Raw genomic sequence first — 24,493 nt, 5'->3', positions numbered from 1 at the left:
ACTAAATTTTAATGACTTTTAAAACTCAGCACAGCTGTTTGGCTTGTGTTGCTTCCTTATGTATTACTAAGCTGTTCTCTGCCTCAATTTATTCATCTGCAAAATGGGGAGTAAATAATAGCTGATATATTTAATAAGGTAACATAAATGAAAGGAATTTTAATAAATATAAGAATTATACAACAAGATTTTTTATAGTTTATATTTATTCAAAACCTGTAAGGTGAGGAGGAATGTTGAATGGCAATTTATGATGAAATCTGGAGATCAGGCACATGGACAGTAGAATGTATATTTCTTTCATTCACTCACTCAGCGAATATTTTATTGGGAACTTACAATTATTCTAAGTCAACACACCAGAATATCTAATACAGAAAATTCATATGGCCGCTCTCTTTTATTAGAAATCTTGTTATGTAAGACAAACCAAAGTCTATTTCAAAGTGACAAAATTCTGTGATATAGAGATTATCCTTGGCTCGAAGCACAAATATTACAAGTGGGGTTTGAACTATGCTTTAGATTGATTTTTGAACTGTGATATATATGCATAATTATCTTTCACTGAATAACTTTGGATAGCCATGAGAATTAGATGTATCAACTAATATATCTAACTTCAGCATAATAGCTGAAGTTATTAGTGTAGGAACATTTTATTCTCAGAAAAGAACAAAGGAAAAGAGGTTCAGGTCCATCAGATTCTGCCATTTATTTGCAGTATAACTTTGAGTAAGTTACAATCATCAGCACTGTTGTTTGTAAAATGAGAACGATTTTCAAAATGCCCTACCTGGTGTTCTTAATGTTCCTGTAAGGTTTAAGTGAAAGAGTAGATATGAAGCCACTTATAAAGTATGAGAGCTATAAAATAAGTAATGAGTGGAGGGCTCTCATATTTACCAAGTGCCTTCTTTGTCACAAACAGAAAACTGTTGCATATGTATGCTATTCTTAATAACAAATGGAAAAAATGGCTCTTCCTTTTTGTTCATTCTATTTATGAATTTATAACTAAAGAAAAATGCTAACATATAAGGTCAAAAATCTCACAATGCCTGTAATCCCATCTACTCTGGAGGCTAAGGCAGGAGGATAGCAAGTTCAAGGCCAGTCTGGTCAACTTAGTGAGACCCTGTCTCAAAATAAAACAAAAGGGGACATGGATATAGTTCAGTGGTAAATTTCCCAACAACACCCAGTACTTGTGTGGGGGGTAGTCTTGTAGTAATAGCATTAAAAAAAAAAAAAAAAAACAAGACATTAAAATCCAAGTAGTCATCAACAGATGAATGAATAAACAAAACATGCTGTTATCTCCATCATGGGATAGTATTCATTCACAAAAGGAATGGAATACTAATATTAATACATTCATGCAATGTAATGAACCTTGAAAACATGCTGGTGAATGAAGCCAAACACAAAAGGCTACATATTGTCTGATTCCTTTTATATGAATATCCTGAATAGATAAGTATACAGAGTCAAGAGAGTTGATTGGTGGCTGTTAGGGCCTGAGGGGAGGGGGAAACTGGGAATTACTATTTAGTGTTTTCTTTTGGATAATGAAAATGTTTCATTCAATCTGGTTTAGTATACTCACAAAGTTAGAACTAGATAGATGTGGTGAATGCACAATACTGTAGATACACTAGATGCCACCGAATTATATACTTTAAAAAAAATTTTTTTTAGTTGTAGATGGACACAATGCCTTTATTTTGTTTATTTATTTTTATGTGGTGCCAAGGATTGAACCCAGTGCCTCACACATGCTAGGCAAGTGCTCTACCGCTGAGCCACAACCCCAGCTCCCCTGAATTATATACTTTAAAATAACTAATTTTGTTATGTAAATTTTCCCGAGGACTAAACAATTTACCAAACATTTCAAAGAAGAAAAATTTTCTTTTCAACAAATACTGCAGAAAAACGAAGCTAGACTCCTTCTTTATACCTTATACTAGGATTAATTCAACATGAATTGCAAACTAAATGTAAGTGCTAAAACCATAAATCTATAAAACTCTTATAATATAGAAATATTCATAATTTTTGGCTTAAGTATTGAATTATTAAATATGACTTCAAAGGAAAAAGCAACAAAAGAGAAAAATTGATAAACTGAATCTCAACAAAAATTTTTAAAATAGTGGAGCTCTAAAAGCTACCAAGAGACAACCTCCAGGCATGGCAATGCATGCCTGTAATACAGCAGCTCAGGAGGCCAAGACAGGAAGATCACCAGTTCAAAACCAGCCTCAGCAACTTAGTGAGGCCCTAAGCAACTCAGAGAGACCATGTCTCTAAATAAAATATTTAGAAGGGTATGGATGTGGCTCAGTGGTTAAGCACCCCTGGGTTCAAGCCTTGGTACAAGAAAAAAAAAAGAAAAGAAAAGAGACAACCCACAGAATGGAAGAAAATATTTGCAATTATTTATCTAACACGGGTCTGGTATCTAGGGAAAAAAAAAAGTACACACACACACACACACACACATATATATATATATACTCATGTCTCAATAAAAGACAAATATCCAAAGATATTTCTGAAAAGAAGATACACAAAAAGACAATAAGCACCTGAAAAGATGTTTAACATCTCTAGTCATTAGGGAAATGAAAATTAAAACACTGAGATAATACCTCATATCCACAAGGATAGTTATAACCAAACAGACTGGTAAACAGTTTTGGCAAGGATGCGGAGAGACTAAACTGTTGTGCAACTGAAAAATAGTACAGCCACATTGGGAGACAGTTTGGCAATTTCTCAAGAGGTTAAATATGGAGTTACCACATGACTCAGAAATTTCACTCAAAGAGAAGTGGAATATAAACTTACATAAAATTTTGTTGACAAATGTTCAATAGTGGCATTATTCATGATAGTCAAAAAGCAGAAACAACCTAAATATCTAATAATTCGTGAATGGACTAATAAAAAATGATACATATACCTAATGGAATATTTTTCAGCAATAAAAAGGAATGAATTACAGATACATTCCATAAAATTAAAACATTATGCTAAGGAAGCCCAGTAACAAAAAAACAAAAACAAAACAAACAAAAAACAAAGCATGTAAGAAATATTTATATCAAATGTTCAAAACAGGCAAATCTAGAAAAAAAGAAAGTAGATTAGAGGCTCCTTGGAGCTGTGTGCTAGGATGGGTAGAATGTGAAATGACTGCTAACAGTTACAGAGTTTCTATTTGGGGGTGATAAAAATGTTCAGGAATTACATGGAAGTGATGGTTGACAAACTTTGTGAAATACTAAAAACTGCTTAACTTTAAAATTTAAGCAGTTGAATTTTATGCCATATAAATTATATCTCAATAAAACTTATAAAAATACTATGTCACTCATCCTGCTCAAGAAAAACTTTTCAAGATGTAAATATCAAGAAGTGATTTTTTAAAAAAAGAAGTAATTATTCTTGGAAAAAATGTCCAAAGATAAAAGATTGCTTATATATATCAAATTATTTCAAGATCATAATACTACTTAATTATGCTACTTAGCTTCTTTCATGTCAAATAAAATGTAAACATTAAAAATACTGCCCATTTCAATTATGCCATAGCTATAAACTTTTAAAAGATATCAATTTTATGAAAATAGTAATTCTATTTATTTGTTGAATAATTTTAAATTTGCTAGTTTACTTTAAAATTCACTTTCTGAAGAAAAGACTAAGTACAAAGCTCTATCCTAGAACTTGTCAAAATGTCAAAGAAACTGTACAGATATAAACCCAGAAAAATCACTAAGTTAGACTACACAGAGTCAAAAATTATAAGATCTTATTATTTAGATTAATGCATTCTCATTAGGCCATGCCATCACTGCCAAAACCAACCAGAACTGTAAATTTAAAAACACAAAGAGAGCACGTTATGAAACTTCTATGTTAACACTCTGAACATGCTTCAAAATACTTTCACTAATTCCCACGCCCTAAAGAATAGAGTCTAACTAAATGACTCCACACTGTACTTCAGGAACTTCAAGATTTGGCTTACGCTTGTCTTTCACTTGAATCTCCCACATACCCCTGTACCATTCTCCCCTTTACCTTAAGAGAAAACCATAACAAACTCCTTCCTCATAGCCCTGAATATGCCAATTTTTCCTTATTTATGCACATTACATATCCTTTCCCCACATGGCTTAATCCTATTCATCCCTTCAAATCACAAATCCTTTGTGAAACTTTTCTCATAAACCTGTGGAAAATCATTTCCTCTCATATGCAAGAGTGTTTTTTTCAATCCTGAATTGACACATTTCAAGAAGCCAGAAACTATTTGGCCTTTGCTTTTTAGAATTATGATACCATTCAAAAATACAGGTTAATCAATCCTTACCCAAAATGCTTGGGACCCAAAGTGTTTCAGATTTCTATTTTTTTTTTTTTTGAGTGTGGAATATTTGCATATACATGATGATATATCTTAGGGATGGGTCCCAAGTCTAAACACATAATTCATGTATGTTTCATGTCTACCTTCTATGCAATCTAAAGATAATTTAAATAATATTTTTAGTGGGCCTGGGTTTGAGTGTCACCATCATGAGGTAAAGGTAGAATTTTCTACGCGTGGCATCATGTTGTGGCTGAAAATGGTCTGTGTTTTGAAGTATTGAAGATTTCAGATTTTTAGATTAGGAAAGCTCTCAACCTCTATTGCTTTCAATGTGGAAGCTGGTTTCACATGGATGAGTACTTTTATAATTATCCCACTATTTACTCATATCCTCCCATAAACAAGGGCATTTTTTTTTCAATCCTTTCTTACAACACATTTCAAGATGTACTTAATTTCACCATGGTGACAACAAGAATTCTAAGGCCAAATGGGGGACAAGTACAAATGTAATACTTACGAGGAACTTTTTCCTCATTCTTTTAATGGCTCTATGTCATAGCTTGAAAGAAGAAAAGGGGAAGGAGAAAAAAAAATTTAAAAAAAAGCTTAAATTTGAGGAAGCAAGGAATAGAACAGATCAAAAGAAAAGTTCAGAAACCTTGAAGTTGAGGAAAAGTATAAAGAATGATTTAAACCTTTTAGAGAAGGCTTCAGTTGTTCTCCCTCTGAAAAACAACCAATGTGGGTCAACAAAAAGACCAATATATTTACTAGTTTTGCCCAACTTCAAATTAATTAGATAATTTGAGGGTTTTGTTCCTCATAATTTGCATAAGATATGGAAAAAGCATAAGCCAAATTTCATGAAGTTGAGAGACAAAAATAAACACTTAATATCTAAGCTGCTCCTTATTAGTACCAACAGGTTTCAAAATAATAGCCACTCAACAGGGCTAACTAAGGAGTAAGCATATGCAGCAGATAATACATAATAATACTAGCAAGAGACTCACAAAATGATCTTCATTTTCTCTTTACTCTCCTTATCCCAAACAGCACTACAAATATGGCAGGGAGTGAAAAAAGACAAGAACCTCTTGATTGATCAATTATCTTTGCAGAGATTTCAGTCAAGCTTTGTACATGTTGCAATCAGATCTTGATTTCTAAAATACCTGTCTCCACGAATGAAACCAGGACTACTTGGAGAAAAGGCTCATTCCAGGATCACAGCAGGATAAGCACAAGATGAGTTTGGAATTCCTACTGTGGTTTTAAAGCACTTAAAGTAACTGCTCAAAGATTCATAGGAATATTTGAAAATAATATCAGGGCTACTTTGAAGGAGTCATTCCTAGCCAAATGGATACAATGACTAGGACAAATGGATACAATGACTTTTCTTTATAATACAAATCCAACTCATCAATATAAGGGCTATCAGAGTTTAAAGATCATCAGCTGAATTCCAAAACAAATGGGTGAGAATTTAATAAAGAATAGAATATTTATACTGCCTCAAAGAATCTCTCCACAATTATTTATTAATTTCATGAGGGAAAAGTAGTTAACTTTATAGTAGAGAAACCTAGCAGATTATTACCTAAACTACATAACTGAAGATCAAGTCATCAATATGGGAACAAATTAACATCTGATGCCTCAGACAAGATGCACAGAAAACACAATATACTTTAAAAATCCCATAAAAATGCAATATCTAAATCTAATCATGAGGAAAGGCAAATCTAAATTGAGGAATATTTCACAAAATAATTCGCCTATATTCTTTAAATATGTGAAGGTCAAGAATAAAAATCTAAGGAACTGTTCTAGATTGTGAAAGTCTAAATAGACATGACAACTAAATTCAATGCATGATCATGAACTAGATCTTGGACCATGAAAATAGCTATAAATGATCAAACTGAGACACTGTGGAGATATGACTATGGGCAGATATTATTATATTAACAGTGCTCAATTTGCTGACAACTATATTATGTTTATGTAACACATGTCCTTATAAATAGGAAAGACACACTTTTGTACTTAGGGGTTGTTATGATTTAGATGTGAGGTGTCCCCAAAAAGCTCACGTGTGAGACAATGCAAAAAGGTTCAGAGGATAAATGATAGGGATTAACTGAGAGATAACAGAACTGGTAGGGTATGGCTGGAAGAGGAAGGAATTGGTGCGTGGCTTGGGGGTATATATTTTGTTTCTGGAGAATGGAGTCTCTCTCTCTCTCTCTCTCTCTCTCTCTCTCTCTCTGCTTCCTGATCATCATGTAAGCTGCTTCCCTCTGCCACACTCTTCCCCCATGATGTTCTGCCTCACCTCTATCCTGAGGAATGGAGTCTGCTGTTCGTGGATTGAGACCTCTAAAACTCTGAGCCCCCAAATAAACTTTTCCTCCTAAAATTGTTCTGGTTAGGTCTTATAGTCACAGCAACAAAAACGCTAACTAAAAGAGAAGTAAAGTTCATAATGTTTTCAACGACTCACTTTCAAATGATGTAGGAAAAAAATCCAGAATTATAAACCAAGTGGTGCAAAAATGGTTTACCAGCATAACGTGTATATAAAGTTTCTTTTAATCTTTTTTGCAACTTTTAATTAAGTTCAAAATCACATTAAAAAAAATAAAAATTTCTGAAAGATAAATGAGTAATTATATATTTAAAATAAGAAAAATTACTCCCCTACTTTCTATTTTTATCCATCTCAAATCATGTAATAAGATATGAATATTTTAAAAATACACAGAAAATAGAAATTTCTGCTTAAACAAACTGTTTATAGAGCAAAGCCTCCCATCATTTAAAAAAAATAGGAGAATCATGATTACATATAGTAATTTGAAAGATCATCACACTTATTGGGTCAGTCTACAACTGTTAAAATTAATAGAGGGATTAACTGCTTAATTTTCAGCAATGTTCTCTCTATCAAGCAGAAAAAGATATTAAACAGATTGCAACACATAACTATACGCACAACTACTTTATGATATGAACTACTACTTTGTGATATGAATTACTACTTCATGATCAGGAAAACAACTACAAATTGTGGACCTTCTAAATACTTGATAAAAAAGGACCTAGAGGACATCATAAAACACTGTCCTTTTTCTCTGTCACTATTATAAAATCCATATGGCTCATTTTCATTAGAACAAAGTATCATGCAAAGCAGAAAACATATTCCTCTAAGGAAGCTATAGCAATCATCAGCCAAGAGCTTGAGTCAGGACTCATTCCTTTGCACATGACATGGGAGGAAATGCATTTCTGAAAGAAGAAAATACTCCACAATCATGAATGATGGATTCTAACCCTATCACTTACAAAATGATAAAGGTGTCCAAAGGAGGACAAACTAAATAAACACTTTATTTCAAGTGACCCCACCTTCTATAACCCAAGCCAAGTTAAGTTCATCTTGTTAAATCTTTAGATACTTTTTAAAAGGCTAAGAATATAGAAATAAAAGAAAAAAAACTAGAGTAGGAAAAGATCAAAGACTGGTGTAAAGCTAAAGCAGACCTGCTTCCTCATCCTCCTCCTCCTCTTCCTCATCATCGGAAGTTGATGACAAGGGAGTTGGTGCGGAGCTAGCTTGATTATTAACATATTCACCATACTGCATGCCTGTAAAGTGGAAAGCACAAACACAAGAGTCAAACCAACAGGAAAGACGAGAAATAAAATTTTGACATTGCATTAAAAGTGAGAAAGAACTCTGACATTCCAAAGAACATCACAGCATGCATATTAACATTAGCAAATTTATTATCAAAATTAAAACTGTTAGGCAATCTCTGCAAAGCAGTTTAGTAAAAGCAGCTTTAATATGAACTAACTGATTTAAGTATGAAAAAAGTACCACATATTATACTGAAAATATTTAGGAAATTGCAATGATAGTCTCTGGAAATTTTCCTAAGCTTTATACACATTTACCTTCTTTGACCATTGGGCCCTTGGGGTATACTTCCTTTGGAACTGTGCATTCTTGGTGGGCAGTGAGCATTTCTACTGAACTAAATTTGTACAGCATCCAAAACACATTGGTACCTTCCTTCTGCCAATGCCAACTTGACGGTAACACAGTTCCCATTAACGGAAAAGAATGACAGTTAAAGAACTGTATTCAGCACAGTTCTCTGTTCACAGCAGATGCTCAAAAAAGCCTAAAATCTTATTAATTGTGGCCTTACAAGTGTGACAATTGCAGAAAACTGGGTTTCCTGAGATAAGGTAGTCAGTCATATCAGTGTTATTTTATTGCCTAGATGTGGGTCTGAAGTAGGTAAGTAGCTCTGTGTGAGCTACACCAACAGGAGGCAGAGTCTAACAAAAAAGCTCATAACTGGTACTGGTAGCTATATAGTATTTCCCTTTTAAAAAGTTGATTGGGCAGCCTCGGCAATTTAGCAAGGTCTTAAGCAACTTAGCAAGACCCTGTCTCAAAACTCAAAATAAAAAGGGCTGGGGATATGGGTCAGTGGTAAAGCACCCCTCAGTTCAATTCCTAGTACCTCCCCACCATACCCCCCCACCCAAAAAAGTTGACTGGGTATTTTTATTAATTAATTTGGTAAAATCAAGAGATAAAACATTAACATCCATAAAATTTTTAAGAGGAAAATAAAATTCATCTTAATTAAAAATGAAAACACTTCATAAAAAAAGAACAAACATGCTTGTAATAAAAATCTTACAGCTCTACTTTTAAAAAACAAAACCAAAAAACCCCCAGGAACCTAGTGGGGATTTCCAAGAATACTTCATAACACTGGGAGTACAACAAAGCCATAATCACCAAAATCACAAGGTTGTCCCCAAATACTCTCTCCACTGTTTCTTCAGGTGACCTTTGTGATTAGCATGGACAACATAACTCTTCTCTATTTTAAGAAAAAAGCTATTAACAAGTAAAACTTGAGTTTAGAAGAAAGCAAAGGTTAAACTGTATATCAGTGAAGCTTTGATCCTCCCAATATGATTAAGAGTCATGGAAAATCTGCTAGCTTTGCTGAAATATTTTTTTAATACGGATAAAATAGCTGTTATCACAAATTCATCTGAGGAAATAAAACTCAATGTAAAGTAAGTTCACACACTATAAGAAGCAAACTTGATACCTTCCAAATTCAGAGTTGCGTGTTCCTCTAACAAAAGCCTAGTTAAAATGAAAATGTGACTAATATTAGACTTCAGGTTAAATACACTAAAAAGTTTATGACAAACTAGATCAATAAGTTTTCTAGAAAAATCCTTCTAGAAAAGGCCTTTAAAAAAAATGAAGACCTTTCTCAAAATACTGTTAATAATGCACTATAGGGCAGGAGTGGTAGCTCAGTGGTAGAGCGCTTGCCTCCATGCGTGAGGCCCTGGGTTCGAACCTCAGCACCACATAAAAGTAAACAAATAAAAATGAAGATATTGTGTCCATCCACACTAAAATAATAATAATAATAATGCACTTTATTATTTTTGGATACCATTAATCAAACTCAGGGGCACACAACCACTGAGCCACATCTCTAGCCCTGTTTTGTAATTTATTTAGAGACAGGGTCTCATTGAATTACTTAGAGCCTCGTTTTTGCTGAAGCTGGCTTTAAACTTGCAATCCTCCTGCCTCAGCCTCCCAAGCAGCTGGGATTACAGACATTAGCCACTGCACCTGGCCACACTGCACTTTAAAAGATAAACATGTGTGTAACTTATATAATAAGAAGAAATTCTGTTCACTATACTAAGCTAAGAAAGACCAACAACCAACAGAAAACTCAGAAGAGAATATACTCTTTTTATGACTGACTACTGACTCTAATTAAATGTGCCAAAGTACAGGGCAGGTTTACATATGTATGATGAAATAAATATTTTCCTCCAGATTTACTGAATAAGAAAAAAAATGATTAATTTCAACTAATATCAGAAAAATATCCAATGCCTAATGATTTTAAAAAATTTTACACAGCTACTACTTAACACACTGAAACAAACCTAGAATATTATTTCTCAGTATAGAATCATTTTAGACTGTACCATGGTATTAGATTAACAGACTGTCACACAACATACCCAACTTTTCCTTTCATGAAAAAAGGTAACATCTGTTTTGAGAGGTGCTGGATATTAAAGCATCAAGAGTTCAGCCCATGACTCTTAACATGCTCACAATTCAGCTTACCTTTGCTTTGCTGGTTCAAGTAAACTTTGCTAACAGTTTGGGAATATTCACAGGACAAGAATATAACGCATTAGTTAACCCACAGAGGAATGGCAAGAGATCCAGAATAATAATCATTTCATATTTAAGTGCCCTCCTCTAGGTTATGTGCAGCAAATGGGGAGTTGTAGCCACAAAACGGTGGACAGCCATGTCATCTACTCTATAATATATAAATGATTATGACACTTTCCTCATACTCAGATGCTCTTTATGCATAAGATTCAGGTCAAATATATGAGGTCTTCTTCCAAGCTCAGTCTAGAACCCCCTGTAGAAACATGCATGGAAATACCTAGTATCAAAGGGATACTGAATGTACCTAGGATCAAAAGGAAAGTGAATGCTGTACCCTGATTCATTCTGTCTTAATCAGAGATTCTAAGGTATGAATCTAGTAAAATAAGAGGCAAGAAACATTTCATAGAATCTAACACAACAAAGAGCTCTGTTATTAACAGCCTCCAGTATTTTTAAAAAACACCCCCTTCTCAAAAAAAAAAAGAAGAAGAAAAATTATAAACATCACACCCTCAATTATTGGGGGTTGGACCGTAGCTCAGTGGTAGAGAGCTTGCACAATGCACAAGGCCCTGGGTTCAATCGAGTATGGGGTATGAGGGTGTGATACTAAAAAGGACATCCAGATTAAACTACCTGCTATTAAAGCACCCTGAGGCAAAATTCTCCAGAAGACCACATCCTTTAGGATTGCTTAATAAAAAAAAATATCTTCACTGTTCCCTAGATACAGCCACATTGGGAATAAATCAAAACTGGTCTTAAGAGAACAAATCCCTGTGGAGGCTGGTTTATTTAAGAGTCTGGAGCAACTGTTATTTTTCCTAAGCTGGTCTTCAAGCTAGGTACAAATACTAGAAGGCTTTTCAAGGGTTCCCACAAAAGAATGGCTTTATAGGAATTAATTTTCAGATATTAGTATCTGTAAGCCTTCTCTTTCCTAAAATGTATCCACTTAAAAAATGTCTGTGGATAATAACCTTTCTCTCACTTCACACAGAAAACTTACCTAAATCTTACTGTGACATGTTGCCCTGAGATATAAAACCTATCAAGCACTAAAAGGAAAGCCTCCTCCTTCCTTCAATAGTTGACCAAGGCATTCCAAAAACCTAATGGCTTTTTTTAAAAAACTTTGAAAGATACATTTCAGTTATGGGTGAAATATGTTAGAAACAGGACTGATTCTCACTAGGATATTCTTAATTCAGAAATATGAAAAGTGCTGTGATAAAGAAATGATAAATCTATTTAGTTAATAATTCTGCCTTTATGCAGACCCAGACCACTAATGTCAAAGAATCCATTGCTTTTGAAAGAGCCTGGTGAGAACAAAGCATAAGACAGTAAGAAATAATGAAAAGAGAAGCAATATGAGTGGCTGGGGTTGTGGCTCGGTGGTACAGTGCTTGCCTAGCATGCATGACGCACTGGGCTACATCCTCAGCACCACATAAAAATGAAATAAAGATATTGTGTCCACCATCTACAACTAAAAAATAAGTATACATTTTAAAAAAGAATACGCAAGAAGCAACATGACATTGCAGATGAATATGGAAACTCTGGATTCAATTCCACGTTCTACTACCTTTATTAGATAGATAATACTACCTATTATTAGATGTGTGTCCTTTGATATGTTCTAAGAAAGTCATCACCTTCTCTGTCCTTCACTTACATCATCTGTAAAATGGAATAATAAGTACCCCAATGGTTGTTGTAAGGATTAAATGAGTTAACATATTTCAAATGATTAGCCATGGTACCTGGCATACACTAAATACTATGCAAGTATTAGCTATTATCATTGCTAAACCTTAACATGGTCTTGTGTATATTTAATTAAACAATTATTTTCTACTATTCTAAATACTCATCCCTAGGGCAAGTCATTAGTAAGGGGTGGAGGAGTCTTCCAACCTGAGGAGTTCACAGGGCACTTAGTAATGATAATTCTTTTAAAATAAGCAGAGAGAGCTATTTGTGAGGCTGAGACAGGAAAAATGCAAACTCATGGAAGTTTGAGCAACTTAGTGAAACCATGTCTCAAAAAAGAACAACTACCACCACAACAAAAAGTGCTTGAAATGTCACTCAGTGAGAGTACTTGCCTAGCATGCACGAAGCCCTGGGTCCAATCTCTAGTATAAAAATAAAATAAAATAGAATATTTTCTAGGACTATCATTTTTTTTCAAAATACATGGGTAAAACTCTAGATAAAGATCCTATGAGGGCCAAAGGTACTGTGGTACAGCACCTGCCTAGCATTTGAGAGGTCCTGGACTCAATCCCTAGCACTGCAAAGAAAAGACAGATCCCATAGAATTTCTTTCAGAGTCAATGAGAAATATACAAGAAAGTACTTCACAACCTATCTAATCATAAAATATTTGTAATATAGTATAAATAACATACTATTTTAGTAATACTAACTGCTGAGATTATTTTGATAAAATGTAATGAAAGAACATGGTAGGATATTAGATCAGCAAAGTGTGTAAAGAAATTCTCAATATTCTGAGTAACTGCTGATAGAGGAAAAGGAACACTGGGTTTAGAGGCACAAGGTCTATGTTGAGTGTTGGCAACCTCGCAGAAAGTCTAGATGTCTTTGGGAAAGACACCTAATCTCTCTAAACTTTAGTTTCCTCATTTATAAATGACCTGTAATCCTGGCTGCTCTGGAAGCCGAGGCAGGAGGATTCCAAATTCACAGCCAGTCTGTGCAGCATAGTGAGACCCTGTCTCAAAATAAAAAATAAGAAGGGCTAGGGATTTAGCTTAGTCATAGAGCACCCTGGGTTCAGTCCAAAGTGTAACCAAAGAAAAAGTGAAGACAAAATGTGATTTGCCTGTTTCATGTGATGAGCAAACAAAATAAAAAATATTAAAGGCATTTATAAACTTTAAATTGTTACATGAAAATAACAATAACATTAACTACTATCTACAACTTGGAAAATAAAATCTAACAAATGACAATTTCTGACATGTAACAGAATACTAAAAAGATTAAAAATATGAAAAAGTCTTCCAATACCATTCTTATTTATATGAACAAAGTTTCTCATTAATTAATTATATATATAAAAATGTAAACTAGGAATGAAGTTAATCTGAACCCTATCTATTCTAACAACGAATCATATTAACCCAGATACAAAGCTCTGGTGGAGACTGGGGAAGGCCATTCATCTCACTGAAGGATGTATTTCCAATAAAAATATAAATAATTAATAATATCAAAACTCATGATGTTTAGACTGTTAGAATCAACTATATGATAAAAATTATAATGACAGCTTAATCCAAAAGAAAAAAATCATAATATTTAGAGACTTATGTTCATAGAAAATGAAGCAGATTTTTAAATTTCAATTTATGTATTGTGGCAGAATGTAACAGAATGATAAAAGAGTTTCTGGCTCAATAATATATGATTATATTCAGGGAAAGGGATACGAATTTTTTTAAAAAAGGAAAAAATATAAATGTTAAAGAAGAGTTCATTAGGGTACTTTTATAAAGATGATTGTGAATATCATTTCAGTAGATAAGTTTTAAAAGTCAACAAAATTGCTTACCTGAAACTACTTACATTTTTGATAAAAAAAAATAGATGACTATCTGAAAATTGTTCAAGTAGTTAAGTAGTTTTGCAAGATTTTTTTTAAGTGATACTCAAGTAAACATGTGAAGTCTCCCCTCTAAATAATGGTAAAAAAAAAAAATGTTGTTTTGGGAGAACAACTCAACTCAACTAAAAGATAAAATGACTGTTTTAAGTACAGCTGTCCTTTTGTGTCTGCAGGAATTTGTTTTTAGGAGCACCCCCAGTCAGTGATATAAAAATCCATGCATGCTAAAGTTCCTTATAGGAAATGGTATCTTATTTACATATAATCTATGCACAACTTCCTATATACTTTAAATTCTCTTTGATTATGGTAATACCTAATAATACTCAGAAATAATACTTACAAATAATAACAAGAAAAGGAAGGGGGGGCGATACGAACAAAAAAGACATAACTTTTGTAAGTTCATATACAAATACACGACCAGTGTAACTCCACATCATGTACAACCACAAGAATGGGAAGTTATACTCCATGTATGTATGTGTCAAATACACTCTGTCATGTATATCTAAAAAGGAAAAGAAAAAAAAAAAGAAAGAATGACAAGGAAAAAAAGTATAGTATATTTAGTATAGATACATATCTTTTCTGAATAGTTTCTATCTGTGGTTGATTAAATCTGCAGATACAGAACTGAGACTTTGGAGGGCAAATTATATTAATATTTTAGTAGTCAGATTAGGCCATACCCTATGCTGATGGTACACTGCACAATTCCTAGGGGCTCCATTCGTGAAGACTGCAACTTGAACATTCATTGAAGCTTATATATGCAGATATCCAAAGAAAAAGAGCACGCTAAGAGGCCAAGCTCCTACTTAAGAAAAAGGAAGAATAAAAGCTACAGTTCACATGTCTCCAGTATTATTTTCTCTCTTACTCAAGCAAGTATTTTAAGTAAATCAAGAGTTTGTCAATAGCCAACAACAACAATATTCCAGCCACATTTAAAGAACACAATATAGAGAGGTTTGAGTTAAAAATCTTACTTGTGAGTATAACTCAGGGGTAGAAGACTTGCCTAGAAATCTTTTGCTCTATTAGTTATTAAACTATAGACATGGGCATGGTACTTTGTGAATTTTGCTTTTTTCATCTGTAAATCAGGTATATCTATGTCAAAGGATTAATATAGGGATTAATGAGATGATAATTACAAAGAATCTGGAACATAAGTGCTCAATAAATGGTAGCTCCTTCTCCAAATCTATTTTCTACTAAAAAAAGAAATATAATTGTGACAGTTAAGTGGTAGACTGTTTTACAAAATGATAATTATAGTAAGATGATCAGATGGCATTTAAAGTGAGATGGTCAAAAAAAATACAGTAGATGCAAAGAAATTGGAAGGAACAATGTAAACAGTCAAAAGGAGAAACATTTAAGAAGTAGGAGACAGCCATCAATATTCAAGAAAGATATGGATGGTACAGAATAGAGGACACAGAAACCAATCCACAAAACTACAACTATCTTATATTTGATAAAGGGGCTAAAAGCATGCAATGGAGGAAAGATAGCATCTTCAACAAATGGTGCTGGGAAAACTGGAAATCCATTTGCATTAAAATGAAACTGAATCTCTTTCTCTCGCCATGCACAAAAGTTAACTCAAAATGGATCAAGGAACTTGATATCAAAACAGAGACACGGCGTCTGATAGAAGAAAAAGTTGGATACGATCTACATACCGTGGGGTCGGGCTCCAAATTCCTCAATAGGACACCCATAGCGCAAGAGTTAACAACTAGAATTAACAAATGGGACTTACTCAAACTAAAAAGTTTTTTCTCAGCAAAAGAAACAATAAGAGAGGTAAGTAGGGAGCCTACATCCTGGGAACAAATCTTTACTCCTCACACTTCAGATAGAGCCCTAATATCCAGAGTATACAAGGAACTCAAAAAATTAGACAAAAAGACAACAAATAACCCAATCGACAAATGGGCCAAGGACCTGAACAGACACTTCTCAGAGGAGGACATACAATCAATCAATAAGTACATGAAAAAATGCTCAACATCGCTAGCAGTCAGAGAAATGCAAATCAAAACCACCCTAAGATACCATCTCACTCCAGTAAGAATGGCAGCCATTATGAAGTCAAATAACAACAAGTGTTGGCGAGGATGTGGGGAAAAGGGTACACTGGTTCATTGTTGGTGGGACTGCAAATTGGTGCAGCCAATTTGGAAAGCAGTATGGAGATTTCTTGGAAAGCTGGGAATGGAACCACCATTTGACCCAGCTATTCCCCTTCTCGGTCTATTCCCCAAAGACCTAATAAGAGCATGCTACAGGGACACTGCTACATCGATGTTCATAGCAGCACAATTCACGATAGCAAGATTGTGGAACCAACCTAGATGCCCTTCAATAGATGAATGGATAAAAAAAATGTGGCATTTATACACAATGGAGTATTACTCTGCATTAAGAAACGACAAGATCATAGAATTTGGAGGGAAATGGATGGCATTAGAGCAGATTATGCTAAGTGAAGCTAGCCAATCCTTAAAAAACAAATGCCAAATGACTTCTTTGATATAAGGGAAGTAACTAAGGACAGAGTAGGGACGAAGAACAGGAGAAGAAGATCAACATTAATAGAGATGAGAGGGGGGAGGGAAAGGGAGAGAGAAGGGAAATTGCATGGAAAGGGATGGTGATCCTCAGGGTTATACAAAATTACATACAAGAGGAAGTGAGGGGTAAGGAAAGAATAATACAAGTGGAAGAAGTGTTTTACAGTAAAGGGGGTTGAGAGAGAAGAGGGGAGGGGAGGGGAGGGGGGATAGTATAGAATAGGATAGAGAGCAGAATTCATCAGACACTAGAATGGCAATATGTAAATCAATGGAAATGTAATTGATGTAACTGATGTGATTCAGCAATCTGTATACGGGGTAAAAATGGGAGTTCATAACCCTTTTGAATCAAACTGTGAAATATATCAAAATAGATGTAATGTTTTGAACTACCAACAATTAAAAAAAAAAGATATGGAAAAAAACACCACTCATTTACTTAGGGTTTTTATCTACCCTCAAGGTTTTTCTACTCATTATAAGCAAAATATTCCTACCAGCCCTTTACTTTGAAGGCAAATGCTTATAAAAACTAGATTCTATTTTCAGTACAAGCACTGACTTTGGGAATCAATAATCATTTTTTTGTATTGCAGTTGGTTTTCCTTTAAAACCAAATAAGAATACGTATAATGTATAATCTGATTGATGGAAAGACCTCTTTTGACCACATAAACACTTCATAGATCAATCTACAAATTTATGATGCTTTTTCTTTTTTTGAGTTTCAGAATATAATAGAAGGGTTCTTCATAATCAAGGCTGGAAGCTGTCATTACATAAAACAGTCCTTAAAATACTATAATGGTTGCTCTGGAAATACAAACTACAGATTCCTGAAAATATCTGGTCAAAGGAAAAATAGAGCATTTGACCTTTGATCCAATGAAAAATAGAGCATATTAACCTGAAACATCAATACTCTGGAATTTTAGCTAGATAGAAAGTGACCAAAAAACCTTCCAAAAGAAAATTGTATGTGTGGAAACAGAATCAACATTTTATTGCCTGTCACTTATACCAACCTTAAGGGGAAAAAAAAGGAAAACTATCACATGATAGAATGATGAATTAGTAAATCCTAATATATCAACATAATGGGTTATTAGTCATGAATATGGCTAAAAAATATATATGAAGAACTGAATAATTTAATAAATGTAAAAGCAAAACACAAAATGGTATGATTCTAATTATGTAAAATACATCATCATAAAGAGAAACTGGAAGTTGATATGCAAAAGCTGGGCCTGGGTTGAGATTATAAATTATTTTTCTTCATGTATTCTATAAATTATGGTTATAGTTTGACTTTTTAAAATCAGCCATTTGAATAACAAATTTCTCAAATACCTTTCTGCTGTAATAGCTCTGATGGCTGAGTAACTGGGGCCACAGGTTCTGTTGGGTGCTTTGCAGCAGAAGGCATTCTTGTTGATGAGGCTCCTGACAATACAGTGGATACTACTGGGCTGGACTTTCGAGGCTGGACATTTTGCATAACAGCACAGGATAGAGAATCTGCAACTGAAGACAACATACTATTTTATCCACAGCAACAACTTGAAATATATTAAAGCAAATTTACTAACAAAATACAGTTAGTGAGTTTTTGAAGTTTTGTAGAAAATACCTTGTATTATTTCGAAAAGAAGGTGGTCCAAACAACAGCTTTTCGAAATTCACCAAATGTTTTAATAATTTTTAATGGCAATTTTCCTAAAACATTGCACAAGTTTCCTTACATTCTTTTTTTTTTTTTTAAGAAAGAGTGAGAGAGAGTGAGAAAGAGGGAGAGAGAGAGAGAGAACTTTAATATTTATTTTTCAGTATTTGGCGGACACAGCATCTTTGTCTGTATGTGGTGCTGAGGATCGAACCCGGGCCGCATGCATGCCAGGCGAGCGTGCTACCACTTGAGCCACATCCCTAGCCCACAAGTTTCCTTACATTCTTAAAGAAAATGAACCCCAAACACCTTTTCTTTAACTAATGAACCATTAGTACACTAAAAATTAGTGTACTCTACAATGGTGTCTCAGGTAAGAAAATGAATAAAGTTTACAGCAGTAATGTGTTCTCTGAAATCCATAAATCCTTCTAGCATTAGCTCAGATTTCATTTTGCATTGTAAACTGCCACTTCTCAGTTGTCTTTCTAACCAGATGCCTTATTTCACATGCACCAAAGTAAGGGCCTCACCATAACACTAGATTGGGCTCCTGGAATGAAGTACACTTAATTAATAGTAGCTTTTACAATAGTTTAGATTACCAAATGTCTACTAAGGGGGCAAAATTATTGTCCCTAGATGAAAAACACTGACCTTTAGGATAATCTTTAAGACAGTCCAACCAAGAGATAACTGAAAAACCCATGGTAAAAGAGTAGTGGTAAGTAGTAACTATATATTGAATAAAAGCACACATATATGTGTATCTGTATGCATAAATATAAATGCACATATGTATGTACATATAAAGATGATGTATATATGTAAACAAATTTAGGTCTGAGACTAAAACAGTATAGGAATGTGGTGACAGAACAAAATGTTTATATTTCATAAAAAATATGTAGGAGAAAGAAAAGGAGGTGAGAAGGTAGTCTAAATAGGCAGATTGCTTCACCAATTTTAGTTAGGAAGACTGTCATTATGGGAAACTGAAAACATTGTCACAATATAGTGCAATTCCTTTCATCAAGGCAGAGTCTGTTTTCCCACCCCTTGAATTGGAGCTAACCTCGTGACTGGCTTTACTCCACAGAATGTTACTCCGCACAGGAGTAAAACTGTGCGGTCCCAACCTTATTTCAAGAGGCCTTCCAGCTTTTCTGCTGATAAAATGCTGTACAGACCATCACATAAGGAAGATGATCTAGTCACATGGAAAAAAAAATGTGAGTGCCCCAGTAAAGAGTAGGTACCATTGCTAGACTTGTAAAGGAAGCCATCTAGGATCTAGCCTAGTGAACCCTCCAGCTAAGTGAAGACACAAGAGGGAACTTAAGAAAAACCAGCAGAGGAACTGCCCAGCCAACCTGCAGAACACTGAAAAATTACATCACTGTTGTCTTAAACCAGAGATGGATAACTGGTATCATTAAACTTCACGTGTAACAGGCAGATTAAAATATTTAAGAGCATGCAAGATCAAACTAAGACGTAATCACGTATAATTAGGTGTATGTACCTGCACATGTAAATACATATACACACACATATATATTTCCACATGTCTATCAAAGCATATAAAAGAAATATTCCTAACTTAACATCCAACTTTGAAGATAAAACATTCCCAATTCTATTGAAGTTCTCAGTATGCTCCTCATACAAGGAATGCCCTGTCCCCACTGCCCAGAACTGGTTACTGTTTTTTGCTTTACTTTGTAAATAATTTGCCACACATACAACTATCCCTAAACATTATTTCTGCTTGCTTTTTAACTTTATAACAATAGCATACTGCATGTATTCCTCTAAGACTTCCTATGTTATATTTCTGGGATTCATTTGAATTAATAAATATAACTCTATTTCATCATTTTCACTCGTGTTCAGAAGTCCACTGCAAAAAAACATATTTATCCATTCCACTATAAAAGCCTTTTAGGTTGTTTCCAATTTTTTGTTTTCATACAGCACAGCAGTGAACCAAGTCCCTAGTGCAGATGTGCAAGTTTCTCTACCACAGTTTCTGTGTGTACACGCTGTGGCTTGAATAGGCGGAGGTGTGCAGAAGAAACTGAATCTTTAAGCTCTGGGGGCAGCTTGTGGGAAATGAGGCTTTCATCCTAGAAAGCAGATCAGTCTCTTTAACCCCATGCACTAAGCATGTTATTTGCCATACGTGCTATACATCTAAAGTAAGAAGTGTGCTCTCAGGCTTTCCTATCAAAATGTGATCTGTGGATTAGCAACACTTCACACAGAAGCTTGTTAGACATGTAGAATTTTTAGAATTTTCAGTCAGATGGTACTAGACCCAGTTAATCAAGTAAATCAACACCTGCATTTTAATAAGACCTCAGGTAATTCACATGCACAAAGTTTGAAGAGGATTCCTCCTGAGTATACAGAAGAGGGACAGCTGTGTTTTAGGGTGGGGTTATTTTCCATTTCACTAATGTCAAGTGTTCCTAAAATATTGACCAATATACCCTCCTATCAACAGTGTCTAAGAGTTTGCTATTACTTCCCATCCCTTAGTATGGTCAGACTTTCAAATTCTTACCAATCTGACACCAAGTATAAGACAGCCCATGCTCGTTTTAATTTGCTTTCCTCCAATTATTAAAGTTGAGTATGTTTCATTTCATCTTCTATGAAAATGCCTGTTTATGTATATTTCTATTGTTTGTTGTCTTTTCTATATTAATTTGTATGTCATTTGTATATTCCGGAAAAAAAGTATAAGTTGTTTTTTCTCCCATTTCACAGCTTATCTTTTCATTTTCTTTGTTGTTGACTTTATCATGTTTACCCTTTATGGCTATCATATTATCTAAGAAATCTTTCCCTATTCCAAGGTTCTAGCAATAATCTTCTATATTTTCTCGGAAGAATTATAAAGCTTTACCTTTTTACATTTAAGTATTATTCACCTGCAATTTATTTTATTACATGGTGAACTGAACTCTTGGATTACAGCTAAAACATGGCTTCCTCAGAAAACTTCCTTAAGTTTCATGACTAACAGGCAAAATGCACCTAAAGTTAGCTCTCTAAGTATGATAAACCCCTGCTTCATATCACTTAATGGCCATTTTATATTGACTTGTGCATCAAAATAATGTTTACTTCCCCAAGTGGGAAGTAAATCAAGTCTTTTTACTATTTTACCTCCCAACACTAGAACAAACCCTGGCACATAGTTGGCTTTCAAACATTTGCTGGATGGAGATAAGACCTACCAACATTAAGGAGAAAAACATACCAACAAGAAGTTGCTCCTTTCATAAAGGGAATTTGACAGAATCACAATATATAAAACTGGCACTATGCAAAGTGAATTGCTAAAGTACTGTTTCGTTTATGGGGTATTCTGAGAAAGAAATCGTGATTTAAGAATAAATCTTGGGCTGGGGATGTGGCTCAAGCGGTAGCGCGCTCACCTGGCATGCGTGCGGCCCGGGTTCGATCCTCAGCACCACATACCAACAAAGATGTTGTGTCCGCCGAGAACTAAAAAATAAATATTAAAAAAATTCTCTCTCTCTCTCTCTCCTCTCTCACTCTCTCTTTAAAAAAAAAAAAAGAATAAATCTTGTCTTTTTCTCATAACTAAGGTGGTTCTTTAGTTAGTAGCTCCTTAGTTCTTTATAAATTTACTTAGAATTCTAACCCTCATACGTTTTATATATATATATATTTATATATATATATATGGATTAGATATCTGGCCAACATCTCAAAAGAATACTCCTTAACACCAGAAAATAAACCCTATTTTAAGTACTTATGATTAAAATTCTTTAGGAACTAGGAGAGATTAAATAAATTCTCAGTTAATAGTATTACCACTCATTCAAATTCTTTAAGATAGAAATTTTAAGTCACCTTTTATTCTTCCATTTTCTTCATAAACTATACCAACAAATCTTTGAGGTCATCTCTGTGATCTGTCCTTTGTCTAAACCATTCCCAGACCAAGTTGTCATGCTCCACCTGAATAACTGTAGTAATTCCTTCTAGCTTGTCTTCCAGCTCTAGATTCTTCCTCCTCTACGCATCTATACCACCCTGCTCATAGAAGAAAGTTTGAAACACAAATCTGACAGTGATATCATCTTGTTTATAAACCTTTGATGGCTGCAGACTGGACCAAGAATAAATTTTCCTCCATTAATTCCTCCTACCTATTCACCTATTCAATGTCACAGCACAAGAGAAACTGAGAAACTGACATATAGAAGAAGGGAGAATGATAAATCCAAATTCTGCAGGAAGTGATCATGAAGATGGATCTCACTCATCGTTTAAGCTTGGAGGAGTATATGTAGAAAAATTTAGAAGTGCTAGGAACCAAGTTGAGAAGACATAAGAAGGTTTAATAGTAGCTTAGAAAAACTGAAAGAATAGGACTCTGAAGGAGCAAAATTATGTTACTCCGATCTCACTCTCTATAATCTCACCAATTTCCAAAGCTAAAAATAACAATTTATGCTCTACTATTTCTATTTTTCATGAACATTTCCCCAATGAGCCTAATTTTTTCCTAACTTATTTATTTCTAATTTCTTTCTTTGTCCAGATAATTATCTCCTACACAGTATTTATTTTGCTTTTCCTCAGGTATATCATCAATTAGAGATAATGAATATAATATTAACATCGATGACTGTATCTTAGTGTCATATATATAGTGGACTTTTATACAAAGATTATATAAATGTTTATTATTTTTAAACAAAAACTTTATGAATGTTTTCTGTGCATAGTACATTGACATCAGTCAGACACTATAAATTTTATAATTATGCTATCCATATGCAATTTTATTAAGAAAAAATTTCAAAATAATTTATTTTAATCAACATAATTTTTCTGGTAAAATTCTACATCTTGGCAATAAAATTTATCTTGTTAATTTTTTAAATTATGTGCTTTTCAAAACAAAGAGATACTAAAATTAAACTAAAGAGAATGATATTAAATTAGTTTACAGAGTTCTGGTATTTATTTAGCTTGTCAAAAATGGATAACATTATGAACTGGCATGCTGACACATGCCCATAATCCCAGAAACTCAGGAGGCTGAGACAGTAGAATAACAAGTTTGTGGCTAGTGTTAGCAACTTAGCAGGACCCTATTTCAAAAAAAGAAATAAAAATTAAAAAAGGAACTGAGATTGTAGCTGAGGTAGAGTGCCTCTGGTTTCAATCTGTAGTATCAAAAAATAGGGGGGTAATCTTTATATCCTAAAGTCACACACTCAAGTATCAAGCAATTCCACCTCAAACTTTAAAAATAATTTCTGTACTAGATTATTTGATTGTACTAGAGAGTCCCATATAGGGACAGTTGACTATTTTAAAATGGCCTAATGAAATGACACCTTTTAAACACTAGTTTAAAGTTTGGCCCAAGTTAACAACTAAACACAGCACCCAAACATACATATTTGGAGTAGACTTTTTAATAAAATAATCTGAAATTATAGTGCTGAATTACAATGCATTAATAGGCTTTCTTCAAAAGACAAGTGGGGGGACTGGGGTAGTGGGTCAGCGGTAGAGCTGACCCAGTTAGCAGGTGCAAGGCGCAAGATTTGATCCTCAGTACCACATAAAAATAAATAGATAAAATAAAGATATTGTGTCCAACTACAACTAAAAAAAAAGAGAAGTCGCATCACATCCCTGTAACCCAGCTACTAGGGAGGCTAAAGCAAAAGGATCACAAATTCAAGGCTAGCCTGGGCAAATTAGTGAGCCCCTATTTCAAAATAAATATTAAAAAAGAGCTGAGCCAGACACAGTGGCACACGCCTATAATCCCAGCAGCTCAGGAGGCTAAGGCAGGAGGATCATGACTTCAAAGCCAGCCTCAGCAACAGCAAGGCTTTAAGCAACTGAGACCTTACCTCTAAAT

The 24,493-nt window shown here is 34.2% G+C and overlaps 1 protein-coding gene across 6 annotated transcripts in view; it reads right to left on the bottom strand.

Annotated features, from left to right (window-relative positions):
* Sec24b (SEC24 homolog B, COPII component) overlaps nucleotides 1-24,493 on the bottom strand; it is an 82,590-nt gene that overhangs the window by 33,891 nt on the left and 24,206 nt on the right. For 3 of the 6 annotated variants that reach the window (XR_003299943.2, XM_026379528.2, XM_026379529.2), the window contains exons 3-4: nucleotides 18,249-18,422; nucleotides 7,943-8,047 (exon numbers count right to left, since the gene is read on the bottom strand). Coding sequence is in view for 5 of the 6 variants with exons in the window: in XM_026379528.2 (XP_026235313.2) it covers nucleotides 7,943-8,047; nucleotides 18,249-18,422 (279 nt within the window). In the remaining variant the exon portion in view is untranslated. Of the gene's footprint in view, nucleotides 1-7,942; nucleotides 8,048-9,543; nucleotides 9,582-18,248; nucleotides 18,423-24,493 lie in introns of all 6 variants that reach the window. The other 3 variants (XM_026379530.2, XM_026379531.2, XM_077803618.1) reach the window with 2 other exon arrangements.

The sequence above is a fragment of the Urocitellus parryii genome, chromosome 10, assembly GCF_045843805.1.
Source record: "Urocitellus parryii isolate mUroPar1 chromosome 10, mUroPar1.hap1, whole genome shotgun sequence".
Taxonomy (NCBI): domain Eukaryota; kingdom Metazoa; phylum Chordata; class Mammalia; order Rodentia; family Sciuridae; genus Urocitellus; species Urocitellus parryii.
The sequence above is the reverse complement of the archived record's forward strand: the minus strand, read 5'-3'. Positions and strand labels throughout refer to the sequence as shown.